We start from the raw sequence: 18329 nt of genomic DNA, 5'->3' as shown, positions 1-18329 counted from the left end.
TATATACATATACTTTTCATTAGTTTGTAGATTGTGCTTCAATAAAATATTACTATTGGAAGTTCATATTTAGTTTAGAAGAGAATTTTATTCCTATTGGCTAATACTTATGATTCATACTGACTGGTTGTCAAGTTGAGTATTGCTATTATTTTTATAGTAGTGTTTTATCTATCTAGAAACAACATTTCAGTGCGGTTTTCCTGGTCGGCCGCGTATTTTTCTAAAAGTGTTAATTTGAGTGTTCTTGACAAAAGTTCTTAATTTCGAGGCAGTGAAATGACAAATATACATATAGAATGTGTTTCGTTTAATTTTATATAATATTTTATATATAGAGGATCAGTTTAATTACATGTTGAATTAATTTATTTTTTTGAATCAAAAATTTGTGATATATTTATATCTTCTGACATTTGTCAAGTAAAGTTCAAAAATAAAAATTTTAATTTTAAGAATCTGAAATTAAAAAATATATCAAATGGATTAAATGTGAAAATATTACAATATTTTACCGATTATTTCAATCGTCATAGTTTTGACAGTTTCTTTAATAATTCAATGAGAAGAATTTATGGTTTTCATCTATAATCTTCTGATATATGTCTTTATTTATACTACCATTTTTACCGATATCTAGTAATATTAATATCTGCAAATTGATATAATAATTATCTATGCTATAGAATGAATAAAACAAAAAATTTCTTAGATAATCTTATTGTAATATAAATCTAGCCTAAAATTTAGAAAATCTGTGCAATTAAATAAAATTATTCAGATGTCGGTAAAAATGGTAACAAGATATATAAGATATATAAGTAAGATATATATGACGTCATCATGAAGGACAAGAAACTCTTCTCATTGGATGAATTGTGAATAAAATCATAATGGCGGTCGAAGTAACTCATAAAATATAATTTTACATATATATAACTTTCGATTGCATGGATTTTTAAAGTTAAAATTGTTATTATGATATTAGAAAATGTAAAAATATCTTACGAATTTTTGAACGAAAGAAATAAAGTTAGCCATATATTATAAGGCAGAATAACAAGACATGGCAAGTGACGCAATAATCTCGTTACCTGGAGAGATAATCGTGTATATTTTGGAAGATAAATTACTTGACTTTTCGGATGTCATTAATTTTAGTTCAACGTGTAAAAGTTTATACAAAATTGTCAATGAAAATAATAAACTTTGGAAGACTAAATTTTTTCAAAGGTATTTATCAATTTGAATATTGAAAAATTATTGCAATAAAAAATCAAACAAATTATATATATACTTAATTTTAATTGGAAAATAATTGTTTTTTTATTTATTTTTACTATGAAATTTATAATGATTTTAAATCAAAACTGAATTTTTCTTTATATTAGACAAAATAAATGAAATTGTTATTTTAATTTAAAAAATAGATTTACAAGTTATATTTATTTAAAACATTATAAAGATATATACAGATTATTTTAACAAAAAAATATTATTCTTTTTAATTATAACAAGATACAAAATCTTTTAAATGAAATTAAAATAATTTTTACAAGTATTTTTATTTGATCTAATTTAATTTAATTTTTTTGTAATAATAGATGGCCACTTTTAAAAGAAGTATATCAAACAAGTAAAGAACTAGAGCATCAGATGATAAACTGGAAAGAAGAAGTAAAAATTAGTTTGAATAGTAGGACTATATTACTTTATCTTTTATCTTCTATGTCTAATAAACACCATAAAAAACAAGAATTATCCAATTCTGAATTTAAAGAATTTGATTTTCTATTTTGTCCAAAAGAAGGTGCTCATCCTTTAGCTTATTATTTTTTAATAGATGAACTTACAACATTGATTAAATGTCCTGCTATGTAAGTATCAATATCAAATATATTTTTTTCTTAGAATTTATTATTATTTAATAACATTAATATTTCTAGAGTAAGCAATTTAACACATAGATATTATGCTCTTAAAGTTATTCGATATTTGAAACAAACTCATTTGAAAGGTGAATGGCAAAAGTTCATATCTTTACCATCAAAACAACAAACTTTAGAACGTGGTGCAACTATTGTAGCACAATGGAGTCAGCCAGAAAGACATGTATCATATCCAACAATATCATCAATATTAGATAATATTGCAGAACAAACAAAAGATTTACTCAAAGAACAACATCCAAATCATTCTATATTTTCAATTCCAACAGAGAGATTTATCTTTTGGAAAAATAATATTATTGATGACAATCAGTGGAATATTTCAGAAACAAGACAAGTAACAGATGCATTATGTAAAGTATTATTTGAAAAATTAGGATTTTATGGAAATAGTGAAATGTATTATTCATCAGAAAATTCGTTCATAGATCGCGTAAGTTATGAATAAACATTATAAAAGATAAAAAAATAACGAATTATTTTATATATGAAATTATATTTGAATGTATATAAAATTTTTTTATTAGGTTTTAGAACGTAGACGCGGAATTCCTATAACTTTAGCAATAGTATTTGAAAGTGTTGCTCGAAGACTTGGTATACGCTGTGAGCCTGTTAGTTTTCCATCTCATTTTTTATTACGATGGAAAGAAACATAGTAAGTTTTTAAATATTATTAATGTGATTCATAGATAATAAATAATATGTATTTTAAGTTTTTTCTAAAAACAAAAATCCTTATAGAATCTTAATTGTTGTTAATAATTATGATATTAAATTTCATTAATTTAATTAAATTTACTTTAAATATTTCTATGTTTCATTGTAGCGCACCAGAATTTAAGGATACTGAAAATTATTATATTGATGTCTTCAATGGTGGTCAATTTCTAACTAAAAAAAATTGTCCTAGAATTGGAGGTGTTTCAAGATGTCCAATAGAAAAATATAATGTTCATGAAGAAGCAACTGCTGTAGAGGTTGATAGTTTTTTTGAATTAAAATTCATTGTTATATACTATTCTTTCAATTTATAATAGAAATAATTTTTAATAGGTAGTGACAAGAATGGCAAATAATTTAGAAATAGCTGCCAGACAACATACTCATATAAATGGTACTCATAGAACTGCAAGATTACGTTCTGCACTTGAACTTCGTTATATGATACAACCCAATGACACAAACACAGTTTTACAATTAGGACGAATATATATGTCGCAACATATGGATTTGACTGAATTAGTAAAAATATTAGAAAATATGCAAAAGGTATTTTATAAAATTGATAATATACTTTATGAAGGATTAAATTTATTTTTGTATCAAAGTCTTATTAAAATTTATAGGATTTGGAGTTAATGTCAAGAGGACAAGCAAATATGATTTCACAGACTTTTAAAACACTCCAAAAATGTCAAAAAAGATTACAACCTAAGGTAATGTTTGTTAAAATTTTCAAATAATAAAAATTTATAAAAATTTATAATTTATAATATTTATTCTTTATACTTTATTCAGGAAGAAATAAAACCAAAGAAAAGAATTCCAAGTGTAAAATATGCAATAGGATTGATAATGAAACATAAAATATATGGATATTTATGTGTAATAACAGGATGGGATGTCCGTTGTATGGCATCTACAGAATGGATGAATGAAATGAATGTAGATGGATTAGAAGAAGGTGCAGATCAACCATTTTATAAAATATTTGTAGATGATGGTTCATGTCAATATGCAGCTCAAGGTAAAATTATTTGTTACTTTGTTTTTTATTTATATATTTTTATTTTTATTTATAAAAAAACAAAATATTGTTAATATATAAATTTATTATTAGAAAATTTATTACTGGCTCCTAATCCAGAATGGATAAATCATCATGCAATTGGCAGATATTTTTATAAGTTCAGTGGTGCACATTATATACCAAATGAAGAAAAAGCAAAAGAATATCCGGAAGATGAAAAAGTTTGCAATGAATTAATTGTTGAATATATGCAAAATGGAATAACATATAATACTACTTAACAATTTATATTCCTTAATTGGAATACAAGATAATAGTATGATAAAATAGTTATTTTTTCCTTATTATGTATCCCGCGCATAATATTAAAAAAAATAATATTTAAAATATTTTCATAAAAGAAAATTTAAAAAAAATTTTTTATTTGTGATACAGTTTATCATGAATTTTTTTAAACAATTTTTAATAAATTTTTGTTTAAAAAAAATTATAAAAAGCAACGAATGATACATGAAATGAAACAAAATTTGTACAAATTGTGTATCACATATAATTTTCTATTATTTAAAATACTGTTGGCAGCTCAGATAAATAATATCTTCTGGTTTTTAACTCGATTTATATGTGATAATAGGTGTGTATGAATATATGTATAATAAGAGTGAGAAATGTTTTATGTTTTAATGACATTTTTATTATATAAATATCATGCAAATGTAATAAACACCAAAGCCTGAACTGCAAACAGTAATTAATTTATATTTTGATTCCATTAGAATGATAATATTGTTATTAAAAGTTAATTTATGTACTTATAATAAGATTTAACAGTATATAGTAGATACTATAGTAATGAATTATATTTAATGTTCTTTATTTTATTTTACTGTCATGGGCTGTGCTCGTTTTATGTATATTTACAAGCAATCACATAAAAATAATATAAAATTTGTTCTTATAATATTTATAATACCATAACCAATTGCAGAGATAAACATATTGAGTATTTTGATATTATACAATATATTAATAATTGAATATAAGTTTACTTAGAATTGAATATATTTTATATACATAATATTTTTTTTTTATATATTTTTTAAACTGAAAAAAAAATAAATATTGTAATACTAATATCCAATTAAGATTTAAGCAGTATTGACATAGTCAATAAAATAAACATGCAATATTTTTTTACAATATTTAGTACAAAAAATATCATCTTTATAATAAAATATTACACTTACCACTATTGTTAAAATATTCAAATATCAAGTCTCTAATTCTTATTACTTATCATTTTAATAATATTAACACATTGTATATATGTAAATAAAAAAAAATCACAGAATATTTATAGTGTTAAATGTCACAGATACAGCTCAAATTTAATTTCACGAATTAGTTTCTTCTAATGATCTGTAATAATAGTAATATAATTTTATATTTTTAAATATTATATATATAAAATTATATAGATATTTCATTAATGAAATAGGAAATTATATTTACTTTTCCGCGGTACATTTATTGGAAGTATCATTAGATGATGCAGTAGCCTCTAAAATATTTTTCTGACCTAGAATAAAAGCTTATTTTAATGATTTATGGTTTTTATTATATTTAGCTATTTTATATTATATCTTTAAAAATAATTTTACCGTGTTTATGTTGATATAATGCAGGTGCCCAACTATAATTATTGGAACTCGGAATAGCATCTGTGCTGCTTGTGGACGATAATGAAACATCATGTCCTAAAGAAAGTGCAGTAGATTTTATACTGGCAGTGACGCAACCATTAGATTTTCCTTCTAATGGAATATTTTTTCTATAAATAATTTTTAAATATTAAAAGTGCACACATTTTTTTTTTAAATAATTAGAAAAAATTGATACCTTAATTTATTGAAACAACTGGCAGTATCTTTTTGAGATATTGGAGATAATTGAATAGTTTCCAACAATTGTTCAAATTCAAATATTTTGCTATTTTCATTATTTATAATACTAACATTAGTAGACGATGATGGCGAAGATTGTCGTCGTGATAATAAATGTTTTGATACTATTTTATTACTATCCAGTACTACTGAAAAAGTATACTTCATATGATAAATATGAATACATATATATATAAATAATTTATATAAATTTTTAATTTTATTTACCATTTGGCACTATCAAATCAGATCTAGATATTTCTACTTCGTGATTAACTTTATTAACCATAGATATCTTTGGAAGTTCTTTTTCACAGTCTATTGAATTTGAACGAGTTGCAGGTTCAGATCTTGTTTGACTTCCACAAGCTATTAATCCAGAAATTTCTTGCTGACAAATATTAGGTAATTGACTTAATTTTGATCTACCACTACATATCATTTGAGGTTGACAAAGATGTGAAGGACATGTAGAACGTTTATCAGCAAATTGTTCATTACATGTTGAATCATGTTCTGGTTGTAAAGGATTAGAATTATGATGTTGTATAGCAATTAAAGATGTTCTTGAATCACAAGTATCATCTACATGTTGATTAAAACATAATGAAGTCCAAGCAGAATTTCGATCTTGCATCTCAAATAATTGCAACATAATCTCATCTTCTAAACTATCAGTACCTCCTAATCTATTTATAATAAAATTATATTAAAATTATTAATTTTATAAATTATAATCATAGCAAAATTTTATTTTCAATAATATACCTCCAAATATCTCCTGTACTTTCTCGATTATTCTGTTGTTTTGTACGTTGTTTATTCTGAATCCATGCTGATAATGATTCGGCAACTTCTACGTCATTTTCTCCTGCAAATACGACAATATCACAAACATATTTCATTAATTAATAAATATATTAATTATGATGTAACTAAAAAACATTATAAATAACTCAAAATTACGGTACGATATTTATAAAAATTATTTCATATAAGATAACACAAGCAATATAAATAAATTAAGATCAAGTTTCTGTCAACTTGAATATTATAGTACATATATAGGAATATTTATTTTTCGTTATAAAATGAAACATAAAAGGACGGAGATTAATTTGAAAAAAGACAGATAATTTCTTATAAAACTGCTTGAAAATGATTAGGAGTATGGGAAGTGGGATTTTCTTTCATAAAATCTTCATCTGGTTTCTCATTCGTGGGCTTTTCATTTTCAACACCTTTATCTAACTTGTTTTCTCGTTGTCTCTGCACATTATCTATAGAACCTCTGTTTGAACTTGTACCTAATTCAGTATATTATTGTATTACATTATGTATATACAATTTATGATAAAATAATATAAAAAGGAATGTTAGTTTATTTGGATAATTTAATATTATAAATTATTACATTTAATAAAATAATAATAAATGATTTATGTCATACCTGACATTGTTTCATCATCTACATCATTTTCATCGTTAGAATTGTCATCTAAAAGTGTTAGATGTGGTTCATTATGTTCACATTCATCCAAATATATATCATGTTCACTTAATTCCTGAAATAAATTATAGTAATAAATAAAGTAAAACATAAATTATCAGTATAAATAAATAAATAAATCAATCAAAATTAAAATCCATAAATATAATTATATTAATTTTAATTTATTAATTTAAATATCTTACTCCACTATCACTACTGCTGCTACTAGACAAAAGATTCAGTTGTTGTTGATTAACTGTTGGTGAAGAATATGAAGGAGGTGGAGAATGAGCACTTGTAGCTGGACAATCTCCCACAGAATTATCATTCGTACTATGCATATTAGGTGGTTCAGCTTCAACAACGCTTAAGTTATTTACTCTATGTTGTTTTAAACTTGTTTTTGATGAAATAGAAGATAACGTCGAAGAAGAACCAAGAGGACGCATATTTGAAGGTTCTCCTAATTCACACATAGGCATTAATTGATCTCCAGATAAAACATCACTGTTACTTCCACCAGGAAGTACATTTTGTACTGATCTACTAAAAATTACATATAAGGTTTGAATTTTAAAATTTTTTTTTTCTTAAAAATATCATTTCGAAAAAAAAATTATTTTACCTTGTGGATGTGCTATTTTGATATGTTTCACCCGAACGAGTAGAATTGGAATTAACTAATGAATCACCAGCAGTTTGTGATTGTTGTTGCATAATCATAGGTGTCACATTTGATGTTGATCCACATAAAGTTGCTCCACTAGGTACTCGGGTTACTGCCATAGCATTTCGTGATATTTCAATTGCTAATCTCTATAAAAAAAATGATTTATATATGAATATAATATATAATGAAATATTTTAAATTCGCATATTACCTCTTTTAATTCATTAATTTGTGTAGCATATTGATTTTGAACTGTAAGTAATTGACTGATATACCATTGTTGATCTCGACAACGCTGATAAAACGTTGGTGGACGTACTTGAAACCTATTATTTATTTTTACATTATACTTGAATATTATTATTACATATCAGTGAAAATAAAACATACCGCAATATAAGAGTATCCAATTCGGTATTTAAATATCCTTCAGTTGCAAGCAAATCTAGTCTGAAAAATCTATTGTACCCCCAGCATTCACCAATTTCGAAATCAGAAGCAAATTCTCGAACAATATTCTTACTTGTATCACGAGATCCTTGATGAATCATTTCTACTCTATATTCATATCTGAAAAAAATTATTTTTGAATAAAATATGATTAAAAATAAAATCACTCCTACATACTTTGATGTCTCTGGCAAACCAGCACTTAGTTCTAGAAAAACAGATAAATAATTTCCGCGTACAACACCGTTTCCATCAGGATATACTTTTAATCTCCAACATAATCCATTAACATGTAAAGGTGCAGAATATACTGGATCTGCTTTTAATTGTAATTGTGTAAAATTTTGCATTGCAAATGTAGCGCTATCATATCCGGGAACAATTTCGCTAAAATAATTATAATTATAATTATTATAAGAGATATAAAATTATTAAATATTTTTTTTATAACTAAAAATATATCAAAAATCAAATACCTATGAAAATCTGCTGGAACAGGAGCAGTAACAAAACTAGTCATTGGTTTCTTTCGTACTTGATGTATCATTCGCGAAAGATCTGCACTTTTAATTATAAGTTCAGAACGAGTACAAGTGTGTAATTGATGCTCTACTTCTTGTAATAATGCTTCTAATTGTTCTGTTTCTAGTGTCAAAGAGTTTTTCTGACTCATTAACGTTAATAATTTAGCTTTTAATTGAGAATCTAAACGTGCTATCATTAATTCTACTGCATTTCTGATTTCTCTAACTCTTTCATCTTTTGCAGCTCTTACAGATTCTACATTTCGTTCCTAATAAAAAATAAAAAATATAAAATAATATTTTGATTATTTCCTTAAAATATTTAATATTTTATTTAAAATCCACACATACTACTTCTTGAACAAGGCTTATTAACTCCATCAATCTTCTTTTTAATTGACCTACTTCTGCTTTTATTTGTGTAACATGTTGTTCATAAACTTCTTCTAATGGTTTAAAAGTATGTCCTGAATGAGTGCCACCCCAAAGAGCACATTGGTGACATATACATCTACGACAAGTCCAGCAATAAACAGACAGTTTCTCACGGTGCACAGTACACCTATTTAAAAAAACATAGACAGTAGTATTAGTAATAATTAAAATAAACATAAGTTTAAATATTTTTATATATTATATATTTTTATATTATAAATAAAATATACCTATCTCTACTGGAATCATCGTGCCTAGAATTTGAAATACCAACAGCTTGAAGTGTGTCAAGTTGTTGTGTTACTTCTTCAACCCATCTACAATTTACTAATTCATGTAAAAGTAAGGAAGCTCTACAATGAGGACATTGAGAACGTTGTTCTGTTAACCATCTTCTGATACATGTGTAGCAACATAATTTACTGCAATGAGGACAAAGATGTGCATCTGTCAATTTTTCCATACAAATAAAACACCTGAAGACTTCTGCTAATGTCTAAAATAAAAATTTAAATTTATATATATATGATATAATAATTATGTATATATTAATTTATAATATATATGTATATATTATATTAATTTATAATATATATATATATATATAATAATATTGTACAATTAATAATTATAATATTATATGCAATCTAATAATCAGTTAATATATTTTTAAATTTGTAATTCAAATTTGTAGTAGGTATGGTATATTTTAAGTTTTAAATAATTTTTTTTTATATATTATAGATTAAAATATTAAATTTGATATATCGAATTAAAATATTATATTTCATTACTTTTATAATTTCATTTAATAAAAAAAAGTATACAATTTAAAGTACACATTGTTAAAAACAATTACAAAAATTTAGAACATTACATTGCAAATTTACAAACCTCTACACTATGATCATCCGAGTTTTTTGAATTAATTGATGTTTCTCTACTAGCCATTCTGTCAGTCATTTATTAATGAAAAATTAATTAAGTGTTATTGATCGATGTATGTATTACTAGCTTTAAAAGTTATGCACATTTCCGACATTTCATCTTGAGCGGTATTATTTAACTATTTAACTGATTTAACAAAATGTTATTTCCAAAATGTATTCATCATTAATTATCGTTGCTTATTAATTAATCCAACATACACAAAATGCTTTTCAAGTACTTTTAAAAATTTGTCGAGAAGAATTCGATATTGTTATGAATCTTGATTCGCCATGAAGTAAAGTAATCTGTAAGTCTAATGGTAAGCAGTGTAGGAAACATCTAATTCTGTTAAATTTCTTTTTGGATTATTTAAACGAATATAAAATTTGTTAGTGAATATTTTTAAAACTTTTTATGCATGTAATACATAAAATATATATAAAATATGATTTATATGATATATCAAGGATTATTTTTATATTTAATACATAATTTTTTTTAAAATTTGATTATTTAAAAAAAAAATATCAATACATACATTCAATATTAAAAAAAAATTTATAAAAAAAATAAACAAAAATATTTTTATCAATATAATTATTTTTATGTTAATAACGTATTAAAATTTTTAATAAAAAATAGATAAAATATATAAATAATGCATTTATATTGAATTTAAATTTCAATTAACAAATGAAATATTTTTACATTTACATTTTTTTATTATAGATTTTCTTTATTTAAATAGTTAAAATAATTTCATGTTATTTAAAAGTACTTCTATGGATAGTTTTTTTTCTTTTTTAAATTTTTAAATATATTTTCAGTTTATTATTTGATTTTAAAATATATTATATATAATTTGTGGTATATATATTTATTATTTATATATAAGTATAATAAATATAATCTTTACTAAAAAAAAATTTTTTAACGCCACCTATCTTCATTAAATCATTACGATATTGTATTCTAGATATAAATCTAGGAGAATTTTACCTATAATAAGTGTACATTGGTGCATAATTGATGATGAAGTTGGTTTGAATATTATGTTTTATGAAATTTGCATAACAATACGTAAAAATACAATAAAAAAATTACAACAATTTAAATTTGTATCTTCATTCATATGAAAAAGTAAATATATATATATATATATATATATATATATGATATGTATATATATATATACATATACATATATATAATTTGTTTTAATGACTTTTAAATGATTTTTATTATTAATAAAATAACTATTATTTCGTGAAATTGTTGAATTTAAACAAATAATTGAAAATAAAAGTGTAAGAATAATCTAAATAATAATCGATTTTATATTTATCCTAATTTTGGTTCACATAATATTAAAGGTTATTTTCTTTTTTTGCTTATTTATAAAATTCAGATTTTTAAGTAAAACAAAAAATAAAAATAATATTTTTTTTTATTTGATATGAAAACTAATACTTTAAATTTGTTAAATAATATAATTACAGGTTCTACATTTATATTACATTGAATTATACTTGAATTTAAAATTTACATAATGGCTACATTTACATTAGCAAAGGTAGAATTACAAACTGATGTATACATGGTATGCTTGCAGCATGCCTTGTCAACAGAAAAATTTGAAGTAATGGGGTTACTAATTGGGGATGTATGTTTTTGAATATATTTATTATTTTATGTAAATTTTTATATGTAATATGTAATATGTAAATTTTTATATAAAAAAACATTTTATTAATAATTTTTGTTAGACAGAAGATAATGTTGCAAGAATAGTAGCAGTCATTATTTTAAGACATTTGGACAAAAAGAAAGACAGAGTAGAAATTTCAACTGAACAATTATTAAAAGCTGTTGGTGAAGCAGATCGTTTAAGTGAAGAATTAAAACGTCCTGTACGTATTCTTGGATGGTATCATTCTCATCCTCATATAACAGTTTGGCCATCACATCTTGGTCAGTATATATATATATTTTTGTAAAAGCAAATTATAATTAAAAATCATTTTAATCTAAAAAATTTATCTTTAGATATTAGAACTCAAACAAATTATCAGACAATGGATCATGGTTTTGTAGGTTTAATATTTTCAGTATTTTCAGAAAGTAAAGAATCTAAGGTAAACAATAAATAAATAATTCTAATATTATTATATTCTCAATTTTTTAAATGAAATATTTTATAGGAGCAAGAAATTTCTTTAATTTGTTTTCAATCTCATAATGAGAAATTAACAGAAATTCCATTAGAAATTGTACATACACCAATAATATCAAATACATGTCTAAAAGTAAGCTCATATATAATTAGTTAGAATTATTTGTAATTAAATTTCAATTATAATTTCTATATATTTTTTAGACAATGACAAATTTATTAAAATTATTGGTACAAGAAGAAGAAGAGATGGCAGAAACATATAAAGATCAACAAGATATTCTTGCCAGCATACACAATAATGCTGGTTAGTTTATTTATTTTAATATTTGAAAGTTTTATTTAATATAACAAAAATTAATTCAATTATTAATTACAGTGAGAACACGAACATTAGTTCATATAACAGATATAATTACTAAGCCTTTGGTATTAATGTTTAAGAAAAGGATAGCTTTAAATAAATTACGTGCTGCATATCTTCGAAGGCAGCTACAAGAACTACAAAAAATATATAATTGATGAAAATTTATGTTATAATTAAAGACAATGTTTCTCTATTTTTTGTGTGTATAAGTACATTAAGTTGAATTTTTTTTACTGCATAGTAATGAATTCCCGTTTTGTTTTCATATTATTTATTGTTATGGAAGATGAAACAATATTCTGCATAAAAATTGTAGTATTATATAAGAAATAAAATTTCATTAATTTTTTTTCAAGTTTATTTTAGTGATATTTTAATCTAAATGAAGGATATACGAATGAAACTTTCAGTGATTATTTTTATTTTACTTTTCACGAACAAAGATCTGGCAATAATTGCACAGTTCTATATTTACACTACGAGAACAACAGTGTATTTAAATAGACTTAAATGTATTCAAAACACGGATTCTGCAGAACGAGAAAGATGTATAGGATGGGAAGGACTACGTGCTAACCTTTTGCGAGGCAACTTTTCTAAACAATTTTGTAATTTTGCAATTGTAGTTAACAATTTTGCAAAATCGGGCCGATTTTCTGCGTGGTATGACCAGCAAAGCATTAAGATGTCCTAGAAATATGTAAAGAAATTAATAAAAAAAATTATAACTAATTAAAATTATTTTACAAAAAATTAATAAAAAAATTTAATTAAAATTTGTAAAATAATTTTTTATTATACTTTGTACCTTTACATCACGAGAAGCTTGTAAATTAGCTAAGGTTTGTTTCATTCCTTTGCCAACTTGCCATATAATTGCTTCAGGAGGTTGTCCTTTAAATGGCCATTCTCCACATAAAAGTTCATACCATACAGTTCTATAACAATTTTTTAATAAATTTATAAAAGAGTGATTAAAATTATATTTTATATTATTTTTTTTTATACTAACCCGAACGCATAAACGTCAGAAGCTTCAGTAAAAGGTAATTCTTCCTGATCCCGATTTTGTTGAGGTCTCAATCGTCGAACAATTTCAGGAGCTAAATAACATAACCAGCCAGGTGGTATACTCAATGCATTTCCTTTTCTGTTTATAAATAAAACCATAAATATAAAATCATAATTATATTTTATCAGATATTATAATTAAATATAATAAATATATAATATAATAAACAAAATATATTTACCTATTTCCATAACAAAGTTTTGTAACACTAAATAAACCGAAATCCGTAATTACAACTTTTCCGCTTTCTAAAAATATGTTTTTACTTTTGAGATCTTTATGAATTATACCACGAGCGTGAAGATATCCCATTCCCTACATAATAAGTCATATTAAAATATATTAAAATATCGAAAGTTATATTTTTTAGTAAAAATATACCTGAGAAATCTGTTGAGCGATGATGGTGGTTTTATTTATATTAAATTTATCTTTACGTAAATGAATATGAGTGTAGAGAGTCATTCCTTTACTCATACTAGTCACTATCGCTAAGCGTGGAGGTTTCATGCAAGCTCCCATGAATAAAACTAGATTTTCGTGTCTAGTTTTTCGGAATGTAGCCACCTATAAATTTAAATATAATTTCAATAATATGAATGTAAATTAATTTCAACAATAAAATAATTTCAAATTATTTTATGCAATATTTTTCAATATTTATAATTATATTATATTAATAATTATTTATAAAATAACATTTATATGCAAAATAAAAATAAATAAATAATTAAATTATAAATATATTATAAATATATATTTCAAATATATTCAAAATTGAGAGTAAATCATTATATCTTAAATATATTATTAATTATATGAAATATTATAATATAATTTATATATACCTCCAATTTGAATGCTTCCAATATTTTGTCATCATCTAAATAATAATCCATATTTAAGACTTTAATAGCGACATTACCATGCCAGTAACCTCTATACACTGTACCAAATCTTCCAGTGCCAATGGGTTCTCCAATTTTTAATTCATCATAAGGAATGTCCCATTCTCGCATAGATAACTATAATATTAAATTAATTTAAATATAATAATAATATTATAAATATATATTAAAATTACGTACACTATTTTGTCGAGGCCAACGACTATCTCCTGGTTCTCCATCAGAGACTTGAGAATCTTGTGAATCAACTCTAACAGGTGTTCGTTCAGAATCTGTGCTAACGCTACCAGATCCTGAAACGCTCACCGTTCTTTCACTATCACTTGACATAGTTGTACCTTCGAGTTGATGAGTCTCTAATGTAACACCTTTCTCATTGAGCACAACATCTAAAAATTTAAAAATATAATATTATGAATTTCAATATCATTTATTATAATGAAATATATTACAAAAAAATTACCTGGAAAATGGAACTGTTGTTTGGCAGGTGCTTGTAGAGTTTGGCTAGTATTGGCAGGTAGCAAAGCTGGACTAGAAGGCGTTGAGCTGTTACAGCTCGAGGTATTTGAACTAGAATCCGCGCTCTAAAAAAACAATATAATTAATAATGTATACTTAATTTTTAATATGAAAAACAAAAAATTAAAATCATAATTGACATACCTGAAAAGGTATATTCATAGAAGAATGTGGATGTGATCGTTTTCGATCCCTTCGATTTAAAGAGCTTAATAAATTTGAATTATGATGATTAGGAGATGTTATACCAGGCTTGCTTAATATTGGAGAAACATTTACCATACCTAAAAAATTTTAGTTTTAATATTTTTATAAAAACAAATTATAAACTAATAAAATTAGATTTAAATAATTTTATGTACATACCATCACCTTGTACAGTTCTTTTAAACTCATCAAAGAGTTCTTGAGGTAGGCCACAAGATGGTGGTACTTTGGATTCGCAATCTCGATGACATTTATATTTACATTCTTTGCATTTCAAACCAGTGCCTATAAACATTTGTTTATCGCAATAATCGCATGTTGTCATCATTTTAAACGTTTTGGTAAAACGGTGAGCAATTATATGACCCATTCCTCGGGTTACAGTCGGAGTACGCGGTGACTTTGGCACTTGGAGACTTGTTACTATTAAAAATTGTGATTAAATTTTTTCTATTTATACGAGATAATATAAAATTTTTAAAATAATATATTACATTTACCTGTTCCCTTAAAACTGTTATCATCACTTTCTGCACTAGAATAAGGTGGTGACTTAACAGGACTATTACTATTTAATAAAAGATTTTCCCCTGTAATGTCTGCATTACTACTGCAAGATCCTGTTTCTGTAGGTAAACGATTTCTTCGTCCTACAGAACTGACAGGGTCCATATTTCCACAACTATGAAAATAATAAAAAATATTTAATATTAATACTAATTTTAATTTTTTATTTAAAAAAATCATTATAATAAAAACTAAATTATTACCTTGAAGCTGTATCTCCATTTTCAAGACGATTTGCTAATTGTGATTCATGAGATTTTGACTTAGTTAAAGGAAACACTTCTGGTTGTGATATTGTATTCTGTAAACCTATTTGATGTTTTTTATAAGGAGGAGGAGTTGTTGGAACTTTAATTCCTGTTTTGAAAAAGTAAAATTTTACATATTAAATATAACTAGTTCACATATAATAATAATAATAATAAATATAATAAATTTTTTTATATTTTTATAATAATAAATTTATAGAAAAAATATGAAATATTTCTATACTTACCACGTCCTGGCCTTTGCAAAAGAGGAGTGGAAGGTGGACTAGTTGAAGATAAAGATGTAATGGAAGAAGCTTGTGCTAATATATCACTGTTAAGATTGTTGTTATTATTATGATATGGAATGCTGTCTTCTGAAGGAACAGAGCATCTTGTTGTACGGGATCTTGCTGGCCTAGGAGATGCTCCTGTACGTAAATGGTGTCTATCCCAAGAATCCCAATATAAATTCATATCACTGTTATCCATATCTCCTTTTAGGAGAACATCTGAATAAAGAATTATAATATATATATATATATATATATATATATATATATATAAAGTTATATGTTATATTTCAATATATTTTTACAATCATAATATCAAATACTGTAAATAAATTATTACCCATATATCGACGAAGATTACGCAGTGCTCTACATAATCTACGTAGTTCTTCTTCATGTTTAATATTATTTTCTCCCAACATACTACCTAATTCATGCTCAGATTTCTCTTTAAGAGCTTCAAGTGAATTAGCTTTTGAACAAATCATCTAAAATTATAATTATAACTATTAAATATTAATTATTATTAAAAATTATAATATAATTAAAATTATATTAAAATAATATAAAATTTAGTAATAAAAATATAAAATTTTAATAATTATTAATAATATAATTAAAATATAAAAAAACTCATATTTATTCATACCTGAATAGACTCTTGAGTAAGACCTACTACTCTTAACCATTGCTGCAAAGATGGATATTGTTTCATCTCTGGAGGTAATGATTCTTCTAAAGCCAATTTGGCTTTGGTTACAAGTTGCTTTGAATATAATTTAATAAGTTTTCCCTAAAATAAATAAAAAAATCTAATCTATTATTTTTTATCATCAAATTAAGTTATTTTATTTAAATTATATAATTACTTAAAAATATACTTTAATTATTGATACTTAAAATATAAATTAAAAATATTTTTCTTATTAGAATCAAAAAATTGATTTGAAAAATCAAACTAATTTTGCTATTTTAAGAATATTTTATACTCAATGATATAAACTACAATCTTTTGAATTTTATTGAAATATTAAAAGAATAGTAAATAAGTATTTTGAAAATAAAAAAAGATATCAAAATATTAAGGAAGTTAGATTAAAAGCACGTAGACACAGATTTCAAGTTAATAAAGAAATATATTTGCAACTTGTTGACAACCACAAAGCAATCCTTCACGAGGTCAAGGCAATCATTTGAAGATAGTAAAGGAAAAAATAGGAAAGGATCTAAAGAATTGCGCGCTCTTCAAGATACCTCGAGCGTTCGAATTTCCTGTTGAGTAAGTTCTGCACTGGTTGAACATTGGGTCCTCAAGCCTTCGAGTCGTTCAGCAGAGATGTCAATCATGGATTGAACGACATCTAAGGCTCGACGGATTTCTTGTTCAGCATCTTCACCGTCCGCCATCCCGTGTCACGATGACGGCCTCTTGTTTCGTTTTACACGAGGCTAACTCCTATTTCACAGGCATAATTTCGCTTGCCCGAGGCTCCTATCGGTCACGGCTTTATTACTGACTCTTCGTGTAACCAAACCACTTATCAACATTGACAACCATTTTGGCCGCCTATCGGTGACGTCAATCGGTGCCCGACAATCCAGGATCTCAGTACGTTTATTTGAACGATATTCGCGTTCGCAAAATCGCTCTTCTTGATTACCTTTCTATTCTATCAATAATATTTTTAGTTTATTTAATATTATATTTATAAAATTTACTATTTAATATTTTTTATATATTTTTTTATATTTATCATTCTAAAATATATTATTTGTCTTCTTTCAGTATTGAAAAGTTTTTAATAGAGGAATTAATAATCTTATTA

The 18329-nt window shown here is 24.3% G+C and overlaps 4 protein-coding genes across 10 annotated transcripts; 2 read left to right on the top strand and 2 right to left on the bottom strand.

Moving 5' to 3' along the window:
• Positions 1-184: 184 nt before the first annotated feature.
• LOC413498 (F-box only protein 21) lies at positions 185-4564 on the top strand. Of its 2 annotated transcripts, XM_016911196.2 has the most exons (10): positions 185-423; positions 1052-1233; positions 1605-1877; positions 1947-2382; positions 2477-2607; positions 2779-2929; positions 3006-3221; positions 3299-3388; positions 3471-3699; positions 3793-4031. In XM_016911196.2, the coding sequence occupies exons 2-10, from the start codon at positions 1067-1069 to the stop codon at positions 3981-3983; spliced, it is 1884 nt and encodes a 627-aa protein (XP_016766685.1). In that variant the 5' UTR covers positions 185-423; positions 1052-1066; the 3' UTR covers positions 3984-4031. The 2 variants fall into 2 exon arrangements, with proteins under 2 accessions (XP_016766685.1, XP_396942.4); XM_396942.7 differs by lacking the exon at positions 185-423 and having other exon boundaries at positions 768-1233; positions 3793-4564.
• On the bottom strand, positions 4556-10453 carry LOC413376 (E3 ubiquitin-protein ligase TRIM37). 5 transcript variants are annotated; one of them, XM_026439607.1, is made up of 17 exons: positions 10111-10453; positions 9447-9712; positions 9133-9343; positions 8734-9050; positions 8435-8644; positions 8198-8377; positions 8019-8133; positions 7763-7953; positions 7341-7683; positions 7096-7210; positions 6887-6952; positions 6414-6516; positions 5874-6334; positions 5602-5794; positions 5364-5533; positions 5215-5281; positions 4556-5121 (listed from the first exon to the last, which is right to left on the bottom strand). In XM_026439607.1, the coding sequence occupies exons 1-17, from the start codon at positions 10177-10179 to the stop codon at positions 5097-5099; spliced, it is 3102 nt and encodes a 1033-aa protein (XP_026295392.1). In that variant the 5' UTR covers positions 10180-10453; the 3' UTR covers positions 4556-5096. The 5 variants fall into 5 exon arrangements, with proteins under 5 accessions (XP_026295392.1, XP_026295393.1, XP_026295394.1 ...); XM_026439608.1 differs by having other exon boundaries at positions 5602-5791; XM_026439609.1 differs by having other exon boundaries at positions 7341-7680.
• Positions 10454-11118: 665 nt separating this feature from the next.
• On the top strand, positions 11119-13041 carry LOC552601 (lys-63-specific deubiquitinase BRCC36). 2 transcript variants are annotated; one of them, XM_006559725.3, is made up of 7 exons: positions 11119-11286; positions 11646-11809; positions 11913-12117; positions 12193-12281; positions 12348-12452; positions 12524-12626; positions 12699-13041. In XM_006559725.3, the coding sequence occupies exons 2-7, from the start codon at positions 11696-11698 to the stop codon at positions 12839-12841; spliced, it is 759 nt and encodes a 252-aa protein (XP_006559788.2). In that variant the 5' UTR covers positions 11119-11286; positions 11646-11695; the 3' UTR covers positions 12842-13041. The 2 variants fall into 2 exon arrangements, with proteins under 2 accessions (XP_006559788.2, XP_624978.4); XM_624975.6 differs by lacking the exon at positions 11119-11286 and adding an exon at positions 11378-11519.
• A 43-nt stretch (positions 13042-13084) lies between these two features.
• LOC409498 (kinase suppressor of Ras 2) lies at positions 13085-18112 on the bottom strand. The gene is made up of 16 exons (XM_006559726.3): positions 17758-18112; positions 17153-17296; positions 16844-16991; positions 16459-16722; positions 16166-16319; positions 15896-16077; positions 15555-15818; positions 15333-15472; positions 15130-15253; positions 14847-15055; positions 14607-14783; positions 14140-14325; positions 13940-14073; positions 13699-13836; positions 13495-13624; positions 13085-13376 (listed from the first exon to the last, which is right to left on the bottom strand). Exons 1-16 carry the CDS (start codon positions 17908-17910, stop codon positions 13203-13205), a joined length of 2721 nt encoding a protein of 906 aa, XP_006559789.1. The 5' UTR covers positions 17911-18112; the 3' UTR covers positions 13085-13202.
• Positions 18113-18329: the final 217 nt, after the last annotated feature.

This window comes from Apis mellifera, linkage group LG3 (assembly GCF_003254395.2).
Source record: "Apis mellifera strain DH4 linkage group LG3, Amel_HAv3.1, whole genome shotgun sequence".
Lineage (NCBI taxonomy): Eukaryota > Metazoa > Arthropoda > Insecta > Hymenoptera > Apidae > Apis > Apis mellifera.
This window is presented reverse-complemented; position numbering and strand designations above follow the sequence as displayed.

Excerpts from the sequence above, each read along its gene's own strand:
- LOC413498 (XM_396942.7), top strand. The coding sequence starts at position 1,067 with ATGGCAAGTGACGCAATAATCTCGTTACCTGGAGAGATAATCGTGTAT. Across the intron at positions 1,234-1,604 it reads AAGACTAAATTTTTTCAAAG|ATGGCCACTTTTAAAAGAAG; the intron begins GTATTTATCAAT and ends TTGTAATAATAG. Across the intron at positions 2,608-2,778 it reads TTACGATGGAAAGAAACATA|CGCACCAGAATTTAAGGATA; the intron begins GTAAGTTTTTAA and ends GTTTCATTGTAG.
- LOC413376 (XM_026439607.1), bottom strand. The coding sequence starts at position 10,179 with ATGACTGACAGAATGGCTAGTAGAGAAACATCAATTAATTCAAAAAAC. Across the intron at positions 7,684-7,762 it reads CAAAATAGCACATCCACAAG|TAGATCAGTACAAAATGTAC; the intron begins GTAAAATAATTT and ends TGTAATTTTTAG. Across the intron at positions 5,282-5,363 it reads ATTATATCAACATAAACACG|GTCAGAAAAATATTTTAGAG; the intron begins GTAAAATTATTT and ends CTTTTATTCTAG.
- LOC552601 (XM_006559725.3), top strand. The coding sequence starts at position 11,696 with ATGGCTACATTTACATTAGCAAAGGTAGAATTACAAACTGATGTATAC. Across the intron at positions 12,118-12,192 it reads AGTTTGGCCATCACATCTTG|ATATTAGAACTCAAACAAAT; the intron begins GTCAGTATATAT and ends ATTTATCTTTAG. Across the intron at positions 12,453-12,523 it reads TATCAAATACATGTCTAAAA|ACAATGACAAATTTATTAAA; the intron begins GTAAGCTCATAT and ends TATATTTTTTAG.
- LOC409498 (XM_006559726.3), bottom strand. The coding sequence starts at position 17,910 with ATGGCGGACGGTGAAGATGCTGAACAAGAAATCCGTCGAGCCTTAGAT. Across the intron at positions 15,254-15,332 it reads CTATGAATATACCTTTTCAG|AGCGCGGATTCTAGTTCAAA; the intron begins GTATGTCAATTA and ends TTGTTTTTTTAG. Across the intron at positions 15,056-15,129 it reads ACAACAGTTCCATTTTCCAG|ATGTTGTGCTCAATGAGAAA; the intron begins GTAATTTTTTTG and ends TTAAATTTTTAG.